General features: G+C 47.1%; 1 protein-coding gene across 2 annotated transcripts in view; it reads right to left on the reverse strand.

Annotated features, from left to right (window-relative positions):
* The window catches only part of LOC309552066 (uncharacterized protein), a 126,820-nt gene that overhangs the window by 15,531 nt on the left and 97,448 nt on the right, over positions 1–13,841 (reverse strand). For both annotated transcript variants that reach the window (XM_082252834.1, XM_082252833.1), the window contains exon 27: positions 11,254–11,361. In XM_082252834.1, the coding sequence (XP_082108960.1) occupies positions 11,254–11,361 (108 nt within the window). The remainder of the gene's footprint in view (positions 1–11,253; positions 11,362–13,841) is intronic.

The raw sequence follows: 13,841 nt of genomic DNA on the forward strand, positions 1-13,841 counted from the left end.
AAACCCACAGTACAGACCCCCTAGCACTAATCCCACAGTACAAACCCCACAGTACAGGACCCCTAGCACAAACCCCACAGTACAGGCCACCTAGCACAAACCCCACAGTACAGACCCTCTAGCACTAATCCCACAGTACAGGCCCCCTAGCACTAATCCCAGTGTACAGACCCCCTAGCACTAATCCCACAGTACAGACCTCCTAGCACAAACCCCACAGTACAGACCCCCTAGCACTAATCCCAGAGTACAGACCCCCTAGCACTAATCCCACAGTACAGACCCCCTAGTACTAATCCCACAGTACAGGCCCCCTAGCACAAACCCCACAGTACAGACCCCCTAGCACTAATCCCACAGTACAGACCCCATAGCACAAACCCCACAGTACAGGCCCCCTAGCACAAACCCCACAGTACAGGCCCCCTAGCACAAACCCCACAGTACATGCCCCTTCAATGCAGTGACCGGTATATATGCCCCCTTTCAATGTAGTGACCCCCTAGCACTAATCCCACAGTACAGACCCCCTAGCACAAACCCCACAGTACAGACCCCCTAGCACTAATCCCAGAGTACAGACCCCCTAGCAGTAATCCCACAGTACAGACCCCCTAGCACTAATCCCACAGTACAGGCCCCCTAGCACAAAACCCACAGTACAGACCCCCTAGCACTAATCCCACAGTACAAACCCCACAGTACAGGACCCCTAGCACAAACCCCACAGTACAGGCCACCTAGCACAAACCCCACAGTACAGACCCTCTAGCACTAATCCCACAGTACAGGCCCCCTAGCACTAATCCCAGTGTACAGACCCCCTAGCACTAATCCCACAGTACAGACCTCCTAGCACAAACCCCACAGTACAGACCCCCTAGCACTAATCCCAGAGTACAGACCCCCTAGCACTAATCCCACAGTACAGACCCCCTAGTACTAATCCCACAGTACAGGCCCCCTAGCACAAACCCCACAGTACAGACCCCCTAGCACTAATCCCACAGTACAGACCCCATAGCACAAACCCCACAGTACAGGCCCCCTAGCACAAACCCCACAGTACAGGCCCCCTAGCAGTAATCCCACAGTACATGCCCCTTCAATGCAGTGACCGGTATATATGCCCCCTTTCAATGTAGTGACCAGTATACATGTCCCCTTTCAATGCAGTGACCAGCATACATGCCCCCAATGCAGTGACCAGCGTACATGCCCCCAATGCAGTGACCAGCATACATGTCCCCAAAGCAGAGACCAGCGTGCGTGCTTCCAATGCAGTGACCAGCGTACATGTCCCCAATGCAGTGACCAGCATACATGTCCCCAATGCAGAGATCAGTGTGCGTGCTTCCAATGCAGTGACCAGCATACATGTCCCCAATACAGTGACCAGCATAGGCGGCTCTCTAATTAGGCAAATTAGGCGGTCGCCTAAGGCCTCGCACCTACAGGGGCCTCGTGGCCAGTGGCGGAGTGGCAACATTTAAAAGGGCGCAGTCAGGGAAATCTCCCAAGTAAGATTGTTTTAAATCCTCAGATAATAAAATTGCAGCAGTGTGCCGCAGTCCCTTCACTGCGGCTGCCAGGTGTCTGTTGTCCGCTGACACTTACCCCGCCTTCTCTGACTGGGGATTGGCCGTCTGATCATGTAATCCTAAGATGTGGAGGAATCGGTGGGAGCCTGTACCTGCATCAGTAGGAAGTGACTGCCCGGTCAGCTCACTCTGCTATCATCGGTTGTTGCTCTGGGAGGAGAGGTCTGCCCTGGCCTGTGAACATACAGGTAACCAGGCCCGACTTGTCACTCTGCAGGCTGGTCATAGATTTGTGGTGTCTACTACGCAAAGGGGGTGAGTAGCCCCAGGGAAGTTGGAAGAGTCTTAGAATGGTTGGTGGAGGAGGAGGAGAAGAAGGCCCTGGGTGGCTGGGGGAGGAGAGGGTGGCTGGAAGATAAGGAGAGGGCCCCTGGGTGGCTAGGGGAAAAGGAGAGGGCCCCTGGGTGGCTAGGGGAAAAGGAGAGGGCCCCTGGGTGGCTAGGGGAAAAGGAGAGGGCCCCTGGGTGGCTAGGGGAAAAGGAGAGGGCCCCTGGGTGGCTAGGGGAAAAGGAGAGGGCCCCTGGGTGGCTAGGGGAAAAGGAGAGGGCCCCTGGGTGGCTATGGGAAAAGGAGAGGGCCCCTGGGTGGCTATGGGAAAAGGAGAGGGCCCCTGGGTGGCTATGGGAAAAGGAGAGAACCCCTGGGTGGCTAGGGGAAGAGGAGAGGACCCCTGGGTGGCTAGGGGAAGAGGAGAGGGCTCCTGGGTGGCTAGGGGAAGAGGAGAGGGCCCCTGGGTGGCTAGGGGAAGAGGAGAGGGCCCCTGGGTGGCTGAAGGAGAAGGAGAGGTCACCTGGGTGGCTAAGGGAGGAGAAAGAGGGCCCCTGGGTGGCTAGAGGAGGAGAAGGAGAGGGCCCCTGGGTGGCTGGAAGAGGAGAAGGAGAGGGGCCCCTGGGTGGCTGGAGGAAAAGGAGAGGGGCCCCTGGGTGGCTGGGGGAGAAGGAGAGGGCCCCCTGGGTGGCTAGAGGAGGAGAAGGAGAGGGCCCCTGGGTGGCTGGAGGAGGAGAAGGAGAGGGGCCCCTGGGTGGCTGGAGGAAAAGGAGAGGGGTCCCTGGGTGGCTGGGGGAGAGGGGTAGCGGGGCTGTGACATTATATAGCATATGCACTCTGTACATTATTAGTAGTTTTCGTTGGAGTTGTCCTTTAGATGTTTAACTATGTTGTTTTTCCCCCCAGCTGTGAGGGACTGAAGAATGACAGCCCACTATGCTGGGACTTATAGTGCCCTAGAATGTGGAGGACTGAGGAATCCTCAGTCCCTCACAGAGGGCACTACAAGTTCCAGAATAGCAGGCTGCCATGCCTTAGTCCCCACAGAGGGCACTACAAGTCTTAGCATAGCAGGCAGTAGTTCCTCAGTCCCCTACAGAGAGCAGTGCAAGTCCAAGCATAGCAGGCTTCCATTCCTCAGGGAGGAATGGCAGTGCACTATACTGAAATTTACAGTGCCCTCTGTGGGGACTCAGGTATTACAGCTTTCTGCAGTGGGACTTGTCGTGCCCTAGACTGTGGCGGACTGAGGAAGGGAAGTTTAAGGGGGTCTCTGGAAACTCTGATGCAAGGGGGAGCTTTGGTGACCACAGAGTTCCCTTTTACACCTGAGTCCCCAGCATTCCCCCTCAAATCAGGGTTCCCAGAACTCTCCTTACTTCAGAGTCTTCAGAGTTCCCTCTTACAGTGTAAGGGGGAAACTCTGGAGACCCTGATGTAAAGGGGGCTCTGTGAAATTTGATTTAAGAGGGGGACTCGAATTTTAAGAGGAATTCTGTGGACTCTGATGTAAGGAGGAGATGCTGGGGGGAATCTGATTTAAAGGAGAACTCTTATGTAAGGGGGGACACTGAACTCTGATGTAAGGAGGGACCCAGGGAATCATGACCTATAGGGAAATGCTGGGGACTGTGATGTAAGAGCAGACATATATATATATATATATATATATATATATATATATATATATATATATATATATATATATATATATACATACATACCTGATGTTTAATGATCTTTGATTAAAGAAGAATTGGTTAGACAAAATTTTAGAAACTGTGAATTCATAGTACAAAGGTTAAGGCTCTTAGTATATGCAATTTATACAGTTAATTTTTATCACTTGAATTATTTTTCTCATTGTGGGCGTGAGTGGGGCCTCATGTCCAAGTTTTGCCTTAGGCCTCACAAAGCCTAGAGCCGCCTCTGGTGACCAGTGTACATGTCCCCAATGCAGAAATCAGTGTGCGTGCTTCCAATGCAGTGACCAGCGTACATGTCCCCAATGCAGTGACCAGTGTACATGTCCCCAATGCAGTGACCAGCGTACATGTCCCCAATGCAGAGATCAGCGTGTGTGCTTCCAATGCAGTGACCAGCGCACATGTCCCCAATGCAGTGACCAGCATACATGTCCCCAATGCAGAGATCAGCGTGCATGCTTCCAATGCAGTGACCAGCGTACATGTCCCCAATGCAGTGACCAGCATACATGTCCCCAATGCAGAGATCAGCGTACGTGCTTCCAATGCAGTGACCAGCGTTCATGTCCCCAATGCAGTGACCAGCATACATGTCCCCAATGCAGAGATCAGTGTGTGTGCCTCCAATGCAGTGACCAGCATACATGTCCCCAATGCAGTGACCAGCATACATGTCCCCAATGCAGAGATTAGTGTGCGTGCTTCCAATGCAGTGACCAGCATACATGTCCCCAATGCAGTGACCAGTGTACATGTCCCCAATGCAGAGATCAGCGTGCGTGCCTCCAATGCAGTGACCAGCGTACATGTCCCCAATGCAGTGACCAGTGTACATGTCCCCAATGCAGTGACCAGTGTACATGTTCCCAATGCAGAGATCAGTCTGCGTGCTTCCACTGCAGTGACCAGCGTACATGTCCCCAATGCAGTGACCAGCGTACATGTCCCCAATGCAGTGACCAGTGTACATGTCCCCAATGCAGAGATCAGCGTGCGTGCCTCCAATGCAGTGACCAGCGTACATGTCCGCAATGCAGTGACCAGTGTACATGTCCCCAATGCAGTGACCAGCGTACATGTCCCCAATGCAGAGATCAGCGTGCGTGCTTCCAATGCAGTGACCTGCATACATGTCCCCAATGCAGTGACCAGTGTACATGTCCCCAATGCAGAGATCAGTGTGCGTGCTTCCAATGCAGTGACCAGCGTAAATGTCCCCAATGCAGTGACCAGTGTACATGTCCCCAATGCAGAGATCAGCGTGCGTGCCGCCAATGCAGTGACCAACGTACATGTCCGCAATGCAGTGACCAGTGTACATGTCCCCAATGCAGTGACCAGCGTACATGTCCCCAATGCAGAGATCAGCGTGCGTGCTTCCAATGCAGTGACCAGCGTACATGTCCCCAATGCAGTGACCAGCATACATGTCCCCAATGCAGAGATCAGCGTGCGTGCTTCCAATGCAGTGACCTGCATACATGTCCCCAATGCAGTGACCAGCATACATGTCCCCAATGCAGAGATCAGCGTGCGTGCTTCCAATGCAGTGACCAGCGTACATGTCCCCAATGCAGTGACCAGCATACATGTCCCCAATGCAGAGATCAGTGTGCGTGCTTCCAATGCAGTGACCTGCATACATGTCCCCAATGCAGTGACCAGTGTACATGTCCCCAATGCAGAGATCAGTGTGCGTGCTTCCAATGCAGTGACCAGCGTACATGTCCCCAATGCAGTGACCAGTGTACATGTCCCCAATGCAGAGATCAGCGTGCGTGCCTCCAATGCAGTGACCAGCGTACATGTCCGCAATGCAGTGACCAGTGTACATGTCCCCAATGCAGTGACCAGCGTACATGTCCCCAATGCAGAGATCAGCGTGCGTGCTTCCAATGCAGTGACCAGCGTACATGTCCCCATTGCAGTGACCAGCATACATGTCCCCAATGCAGAGATCAGCGTGCGTGCTTCCAATGCAGTGACCTGCATACATGTCCCCAATGCAGTGACCAGTGTACATGTCCCCAATGCAGAGATCAGTGTGCGTGCTTCCAATGCAGTGACCAGCGTACATGTCCCCAATGCAGTGACCAGTGTACATGTCCCCAATGCAGAGATCAGCGTGCGTGCCGCCAATGCAGTGACCAGCGTACATGTTCCCAATGCAGTGACCAGCATACATGTCCCCAATGCAGAGATCAGCGTGCGTGCTTCCAATGCAGTGACCAGCATACATGTCCCCAATGCAGTGACCAGTGTACATGTCCCCAATGCAGAGATCAGCGTGCGTGCCTCCAATGCAGTGACCAGTGTACATGTCCCCAATGCAGTGACCAGTGTACATGTCCCACTGCATATAATACATATATACACACATATACATATATATTAGAGATCGACCGATTATCGGCAACACCAATATATCGGGTGCCGATATGCACTTTCCCCGATATATCTGTATTGGCGTTTGGGTTTGCCGATATTGCCGATATTTAGGGAAAGTGCATGTACCGGAGTGATGCCTGCAGCTAGAGGCATCACCCCGGTACCGGTGTCCATAGCCGATGGTCGGCTGACTTGTAATTACAACCGATGTGACTGAGAAGCCGCTCGGCTGTCATTACAAGGAGCGGGAGGGGACATCCCCCCCTCCCGCTGCCTTCCGCGGCTCGCCCAGGTCTCCCATCCCACCGGGAGACCTGGGCATCCTACCTCTACCGCCGCCGCTGCCAAAGAGAAGACCTGATCAAAGCCGCATTCGGCTCTGATCGGGTCTCCTTGTAAAAATCCCGGAAGTGATGTCACTTCCGGGTACTGGCGCAGAATTAAAAAAACTGACAGCATTCAAAACAGACAAACTTGGTGTTTTTAATGCTTTTCAGTGCCGAGGAGGGGACCCCCAGATCCCTCCACAAGGAGAACCTAAAAAAAAAAAATGTCAAAAAAAAAAAAATGTAAAAAAAAAAAAAAATGTGAAAAAAAATGTTTTAATGTCTGAAAATAATACCGATATCTGATGACCAAAATATTGGTATCGGTATTAAAAAAGCGACATTGGTCGATCACTAATAGATATATATATATATATATACATATACACACATTCATACATACACTGTATATATACACACAGTGCATCTGAAAAGTATTCACAGTGCTTCACTTTTTTCACATTTTGTTATTTCTACAAACAGTGCCCCATAATGACAACATGAAAGAAGTTTGTTTGAAATCTTTGCAAAATGTATAAAAAAAAAAAAAATCACATGTACATAAGTATTCACAGCTTTTGCCACGACACTCAAAATTGAGGTCAGGTGCATCCTGTTTTCATTGATCATCCTTGAGATGTTTCCACAACTTGATTGGAGTGCACCTGTGGTAAACTCTGTTGAATGGACATGATTTCGACAGGCACACACCTGTATATATAAGGTCATGTCATACAGTTAACAGTGCATGTCAGAGCACAAACCAAGCCATGAAGTCCATAAAATTGGCTGTAGACCTCCAAGACAGGAGTATATTGAGGCACAGATCTGGGGAAGGGTACAGAATAATTTCTACAGCATTAACGGTCCCAAAGAGCACAGTGGCCTCCATCATCAGTAAATGGAAGAAGTTTGGAACCAGCAGGACTCCTCCTAGAGTGGGCCGTCCGGCCAAACAGAGCGATCGGGAGAGAAGGGCCTTAGTCAGGGAGGTGACCAAGAACCTGATGGTCACTCTGACAGAGTTCCAGCATTTCTCTGTGGATAGAGGAGGACCTTCCAGGAGAACAACCATCTCTGCAGCACTCCACCAATCAGGCCTGTATGGTTTAGTGGCCAGGTGGAAATCGCTCCTCAGTAAAAGGCACATGACAGCCCACCTGGAGTTTGCCAAAAGGCACCTGAAGGACTCTCAGAAAAACTAAATGATCTGGTCTGATGAAACAAAGATTGAACTCTTTGGCCTTTATGGCAGTTTTATCACAATGCCACAGATGTTGCAAGTTTTAAGGGAGCGTGCAAATGGCATGCTGACTGCAGGAATGTCCACCAGAGGTGTTGCCAGGTAATTGAATGTTCATTTCTCTACCATTAGCCATCTTCAAAGGCGTTTCAGAGAATTTGGCAGTACATCAAATCGGCCCCACAACCGCAGACCACGTGTAACCAAAGCAGCCCAGGACCTCCACATCCAGCATCTTCACCTCCAAGATCGTCTGAGACCAGCCACCCGGACAGCTGCTGTAACAATCAGTTTGCATAACCAAAGAATTTCTGCACAAACTGTCAGAAACCGTCTCAGAGAAGCTCATCTGCCTGCTCGTTGTCCTCATTGGGGACTCAACCTGACTGCAGTTCGTCATTGTAACTGACTTGAGTGGGCAAATGCTCACATTCGATGGCATCTGACACTTTGGAGAGGAGTTCTCTTCACGGATGAATCCCGGTTTTCATTGTACATGGCAGATAGCGTGTATGGCATAGTATGGGTGAGCGGTTTGCTGATGTCAACGTTGTGGATCGAGTGGCCCATAGTGGCGGTGGGGTTATGGTATGGGCAGGCGTATGTTATGAACAATGAATACAGGTGCATTGTATTGATGGCATTTTGAATGCACAGAAATACTGTGACAAGATCCTGAGGCCCATTGTTTTGCCATTCATCCACAACCATCACCTCATGTTGCAGCATGATAATGCATGGCCCCATGTTGCAAGGATCTCTATACAATTCCTGGAAGCTGAAAACATCTCAGTTCTTGCATGGCCAGCATACTCACCGGACATGTCACCCATTGAGCATGTTTGGGATGCTGTGGATTGACGTATACGACAGCGTGTTCCAGGTCCTGCCAATATCCAGCAACTTCGCAAAGCTATTGAAGAGGAGTGGACCAACATTCCTCAGGCCACAATCAACAACCTGATCAACTCTATGCGAAGGAGATGTGTTGCACTGCGTGAGGCAAATGGACCCCCCCCATACAGTAAAACTGCACATTTTAGAGTGGCCTTTATTGTGGCCAGCCTAAGGCACACCTGTGCAATAATCTCACTGTCTAATCAGGCTTCTAATATGCCACACCTATGACGGTGATGGATTATCTCAGCAAAGGAGAAATGCTAACTAACACAGATTTAAACAGATTTGTGAACACTTTTTGAGAGAAATAGGCCTTTTTTGTACATAGAAAAAGTTTTAGATCTTTGAGTTCAGCTCATGAAAAATGGGGGCAAAAACAAAAGTTGCATTTTAAATTTTGTTCAGTGTATATACAGTATCTCACAAAAGTGAGTACACACCTCACATTTTTGTAAAGATTCCATTAAATCTTTTCATGTGACAACACTGAAGAAATTGCACTTTGCTACAATGTAAAGTAGTGAGTGTACAGCTTGTGGAAAATTTGCTGTCCTCTCAAAAAAGCTCAACACACAGCTATTAATGTCTAAACCGCTGGCAACAAAACTGAATACACCCCTAAGTGAAAAAGTCCAAATTGGGCCCAAAGCGTCAATATTGTGTGGGGCAACCATTATTTTCCAGCACTGCCTTAACCATCTTGGGCATGGAGCTCATCAGAGCTTCACAGGTTGCCACTGCAGTCCTCTTCCATTCCTCCATGACGACATCACAGAGCTGGTGGATGTTAGAGATCTTGCACTCCTCTAACTCCCATTTGAGGATGCCCCACAGATGCTCAATAGGGTTTAGGTCTGCAGACATGCTTAGCCAGTCCATCAACTTTACCCTCAGCTTCTTTAGCAAGGCAGTGGTCGTCTTGGAGGTGTGTTTGGGGTCGTTATCATGTTGGAATACTGCCCTGTGGCCCAGTCTCTGAAGAGAGGAGATCATGCTCTGCTTCAGTATGTCACAGTACATGTTGGCATTCATTGTCTACTCAATGAACTGTAGTTCCTGGTAGCACTCCTGCAGTCCCAGACCATGACATTCACACCACCATGCTTGACTGTAGGCAAGACAAACTTGTCTTTTTACTCCTCACCTGGTTGTCACCACACACGCTTGACACCATCTGAACCAAATACGTTTATCTTGGTCTCATCAGACTAGAGGACATGGCTCCAGAAATCCATATCCTTAGTCTGCTTGTCTTCAGCAAACTGTTTGCGGACTTTCTTGAGCATCATCTTTAGAAGAGTCTTCCTTCTGGGATGACAGCCATGCAGAACAATTTGATGCAGTGTGCGGGGTATGGTCTGAGCACTGACAGGCTGACCCCCCACCCCTTCAGCCTCTGCAGCAATGCTGGCAGCACTCATATGTCTATTTCCCAAAGATAACCTCTGGATATGACACTGAGCACATGCACTCAACTTCTATAGTCGACCATGGTTGGTGAGGCCTGTTCTGAGTGCAACCTGTCCTGTTAAACCGCTGAATGGTCTTGGCCACCGTGCTGCAGCTCAGTTTCAGGGTCTTGGCAATCTTCTTATAGCCTAGGCCATATTTATGTAGAACAACAATTCTTTTTTTAGATCCTCCTTTTTAGAGTTCTTTTAACACACCTGCTCCCCATTCACATCTGGGACCTTGTAACACTAACGAATCAGATGACACAGAGGGATGGAAAATGGCTAATCACTTAGGGGTGTACTCACTTTTGTTGCCAGAGGTTTAGACATTAATGGCTGTGTGTTGAGTTATTTTGAAGGGACAGCAAATTAAAATTTACACTGTTATACAAGCTGTATACTCACTACTTTACATTGTAGCAAATTGTCATTTCTTCAGTGTTGTCACATGAAAAGATATCAAAAAATATTTACAAAAAATGTGAGGGGTGTAGATATATATATATATATATATATATATATATATTTTTTTAGCAGTGACCCTAGATAATAAAATGGGTGGTCGTATTATTTTATGTCACAGTGTATTTGCGCAGTAGTCTTTTAAGTGCATTTTTAAAAAACAAAACAGTAAACTCAGCTTTTGTATAATGTGAAAGATGATGTTACACCGAGTAAATAGATACCTAACATGTCATGCTTTCAGATTGCACACACTTGCCGAATGGCGACAAACTACGGTACTTAAAAATCTCTATAGGCCAACGCTTTCAAAATTTTTAATGGTTACCAGTTTAGAGTTACAGAGGGGGTCTAGTGCTATAATTTTTGCTCTTGTTCTAATGAGAAAACAGTGAAGTCATCGTAATCTGCTGGAGAGTGACCGGAAGTGACGACGTAGTTGGAGATTTTGACGGGTTGGAGTCTTCGACAGAACACCGGAGGTGATGTTGTGATGTCGCTTCTGGGTTACTAGATCTGAAACCCAATAAAAGCCGATTGGGACAGGAGACCCGGGGGGAATGACAGAAGGGGGGGGGCATCCTCTCCCGCTGCTTGTAATGACAGCCAAGCGCTGATTAACCGCATTGGTTGTTATTACAAGAAAGCCGACCGTCGGCTCTAAAAAATGGTACCAGAGTGATGCCTGCAGCTGCATTATATTTGCGTTACGTCGGCATGAAGGGATGAAGGGGACTTTAATGTTCAGTACTGTGTTACCAGTTTGATCCCAGGCTATTCTGTTAAAGTGGCTATATATCTCTACTGTCTCCATGGCCAAATGTTGTGGCCACCCTTAATGTTAACTGCATTCTCGCTTAAAGAAAAAAAAAAATTGAATGAGGTTAACTTTAGTATATAAATTACCTTCACTAATCTGGATTTCACTGTCCAGTCATCTGCTGGCTTCTCATCTTTAGGGATTTGCTTATATGCACTTTCCAAGCTTTTCTTTTCTTTGAACAATCCCTTGAGCTGCTCAAATAGAGACAAAATAGAAATGAACAATATAATAAAGAGAGCTGATATATGGCAGCTAATGTTTAGTTACTCTTTTCTCGATGATGACAGATTTATGATATATTACATATTACATTTCTGTCAAGCATTTTTTTAAATCTCTTTATTAGGGTTGCACAATATAGTTTTTTTTACCAGTGAGTATATATACCGATTATTTGCAGTGCAATTTAATCCAATTCATTTTGTATGGGTTAAAGTCGAAACACAATGGTATCAGTTTGGGTATCGAAGCATTTGCACGAGTACGAGTACGAGTACTTGTGCAAAAGCTTAGCATCAGCACTGATACCGTTATCAGTGCCACCCTACTATTCATACAAAACTGAAAAACAAATGACATGCATAAAAGCTCTGTTTTTACATAAAGACATACAGGTGCACATCTATTCATGAGCAATTTTTAATCAACAAGCACATGCATTCAATAAGCACTTAATACTATCCATCAACTGCTGCAACAGTGATACTAAAGTCTTGTTTTTTTTTTTTTTTGCTTAAAAATAACAAACATGTGATGCTTACCTGCTCTGTGCAATGGTTTTGCACAGAGCAGCTCAGATCCTGCTCTTATCGGGTCCCTCCCTGGCCCTTCCCACCTGACGAGTGCCCCCACAGCAAGCAGCTTGTTATGGGGGCACCCGAGCAGGGCCGCAGCTCCCTGTGTGTCCATTAAAATACGGAACCACAGACTGGCCCCCGCTAAGCAGGTACCCAGATCTCTGTCTTCCCCCAATCAGTGCAACCCCCCCAGAGGTAGTAGGCACCCCCTAGGGACACACTTAACCCTTTGATCGCCCCTGATGTTAACCCCTTCCCTGCCAGTGTCATTAGTGCAGTGACAGTGCATATTTTTTAACAGTGATCACTGTTTGAGTGTCACTGGTCCCCAAAAAGTGTCAAAAGGATCAGTTAGATGTCTGATTTGTCTGCCGTAACGTCACAGTCCTGCTAAAAATTGCTGATTGCCACCATTACTAGTAAAAAAAATAAATGAATAAAAAGTCTATAAAAATATTGCATTGTTTGAAGACGCTATAACTTTTGTGCAAACCAATCAATATACACTTATTGGGATTTTTTTTACCAAAAATATGTGGCAAAATACATTTTAGCCTAAAATTATGAAAAAAATAGACATTGGCCTTGTTTTATAGCAGAAAGAAAAAAATATTGTTTTTTTTTAACCACTTAAGGACCAGCCCTATTTCTGACACTTGTTGTTTACAAGTTAAAATCAGTATTTTTTGTTAGTAAATCACTTGGAACCCCTAAACATTATATATTATTAGCAAAGACTCTGGAGAATAAAATGGCGGCCGTTGCATTATTTTTTGTCATGCGGTATTTGCGCAGCGGCCTTTCAAATGCCATTTTTTGGGAAAAAATATATTTCACTGCATTAAAAAAAAAACTAAACAGTAAAGTTAGTGCAATTTTTTCTGTAATGTGAAAGATAATGTTACGCCGAGTAAACAGATACCCAACATGCTTCAAAATTACGCACGCTCGTGGAATGGCAACAAACATTGATACTTGAAAATCTCCATAAGCGACTCTTTAAAATTTTCCACAGATAACCAGTTTAGAGTTACATTGGAGGTCTAGAATTATTGCTCTCGCTCTAATGATCGTGGTGATACCTCACATGTGTGGTTTGAACACTGTTTACATATGTGGGCTCGACTTGCATATGCGTTCGCTTCTACGCGTGAGCTCAGGGGACAGGGCGCTTTAAATTATTTTTTTTCTATTTATTTCTTATTTATTTTACCTTTTATTTTTTATTTTTACACTGTCCTTTTTTGTAAACATCCCTTGTAATAGAAATAAGTGGGACAGGTCCTCTTTAATGTGAGATCTGGGGTGAAAAAAGACCTCAGATCTCACATTTACACTAAACAAGAAAAAAAAAATGTAAATTTTTTTCATGAAAAAAATGGGCCCTTTAAGGCCCTTGGGAGGAAGCGATGTATGATGTCTCTCCGGTCCTCCAAGGCCATAGAGTCAGCTTGCCCTCACTCAACTTCCTGCCTAGGTGGGGAAAGGACCAGATCGTTTTCTCCGCTACTGACAGCTCCGGTAAGCAAGGAAAACAACTGGGAAGCGACGGGAGGGGGAGGAGGCACCTCTCCCGCCGACCATAAAACTGATCCTGCGGCAAATCCGCCGCTGGGACCATTTTTATGACAAAGAGAACCGCTTGCCCAATAAAAAAAATACCGGGGTAATGGCAGCTATCTGCCCCCGGTATTTAACGTCAAAGTAGCGACATAAAGCTGCGGTCTAGAAGTGGTTAAGGTATTAGGCTGTACTTCTGCTTTAATGCTGCTTTTCTCCAGCCAGAAGAAAGGCATTCAGAAGTGCTTGACAAACACCCAGTGTGCATGAGGCCTTAGAGCTGAACTCTGAGAATTAGACAAAATCTACCCTTT

Source organism: Pelophylax lessonae (genome assembly GCF_965119305.1).
Source record: "Pelophylax lessonae genome assembly, chromosome: 4".
Classification (NCBI taxonomy): domain Eukaryota; kingdom Metazoa; phylum Chordata; class Amphibia; order Anura; family Ranidae; genus Pelophylax; species Pelophylax lessonae.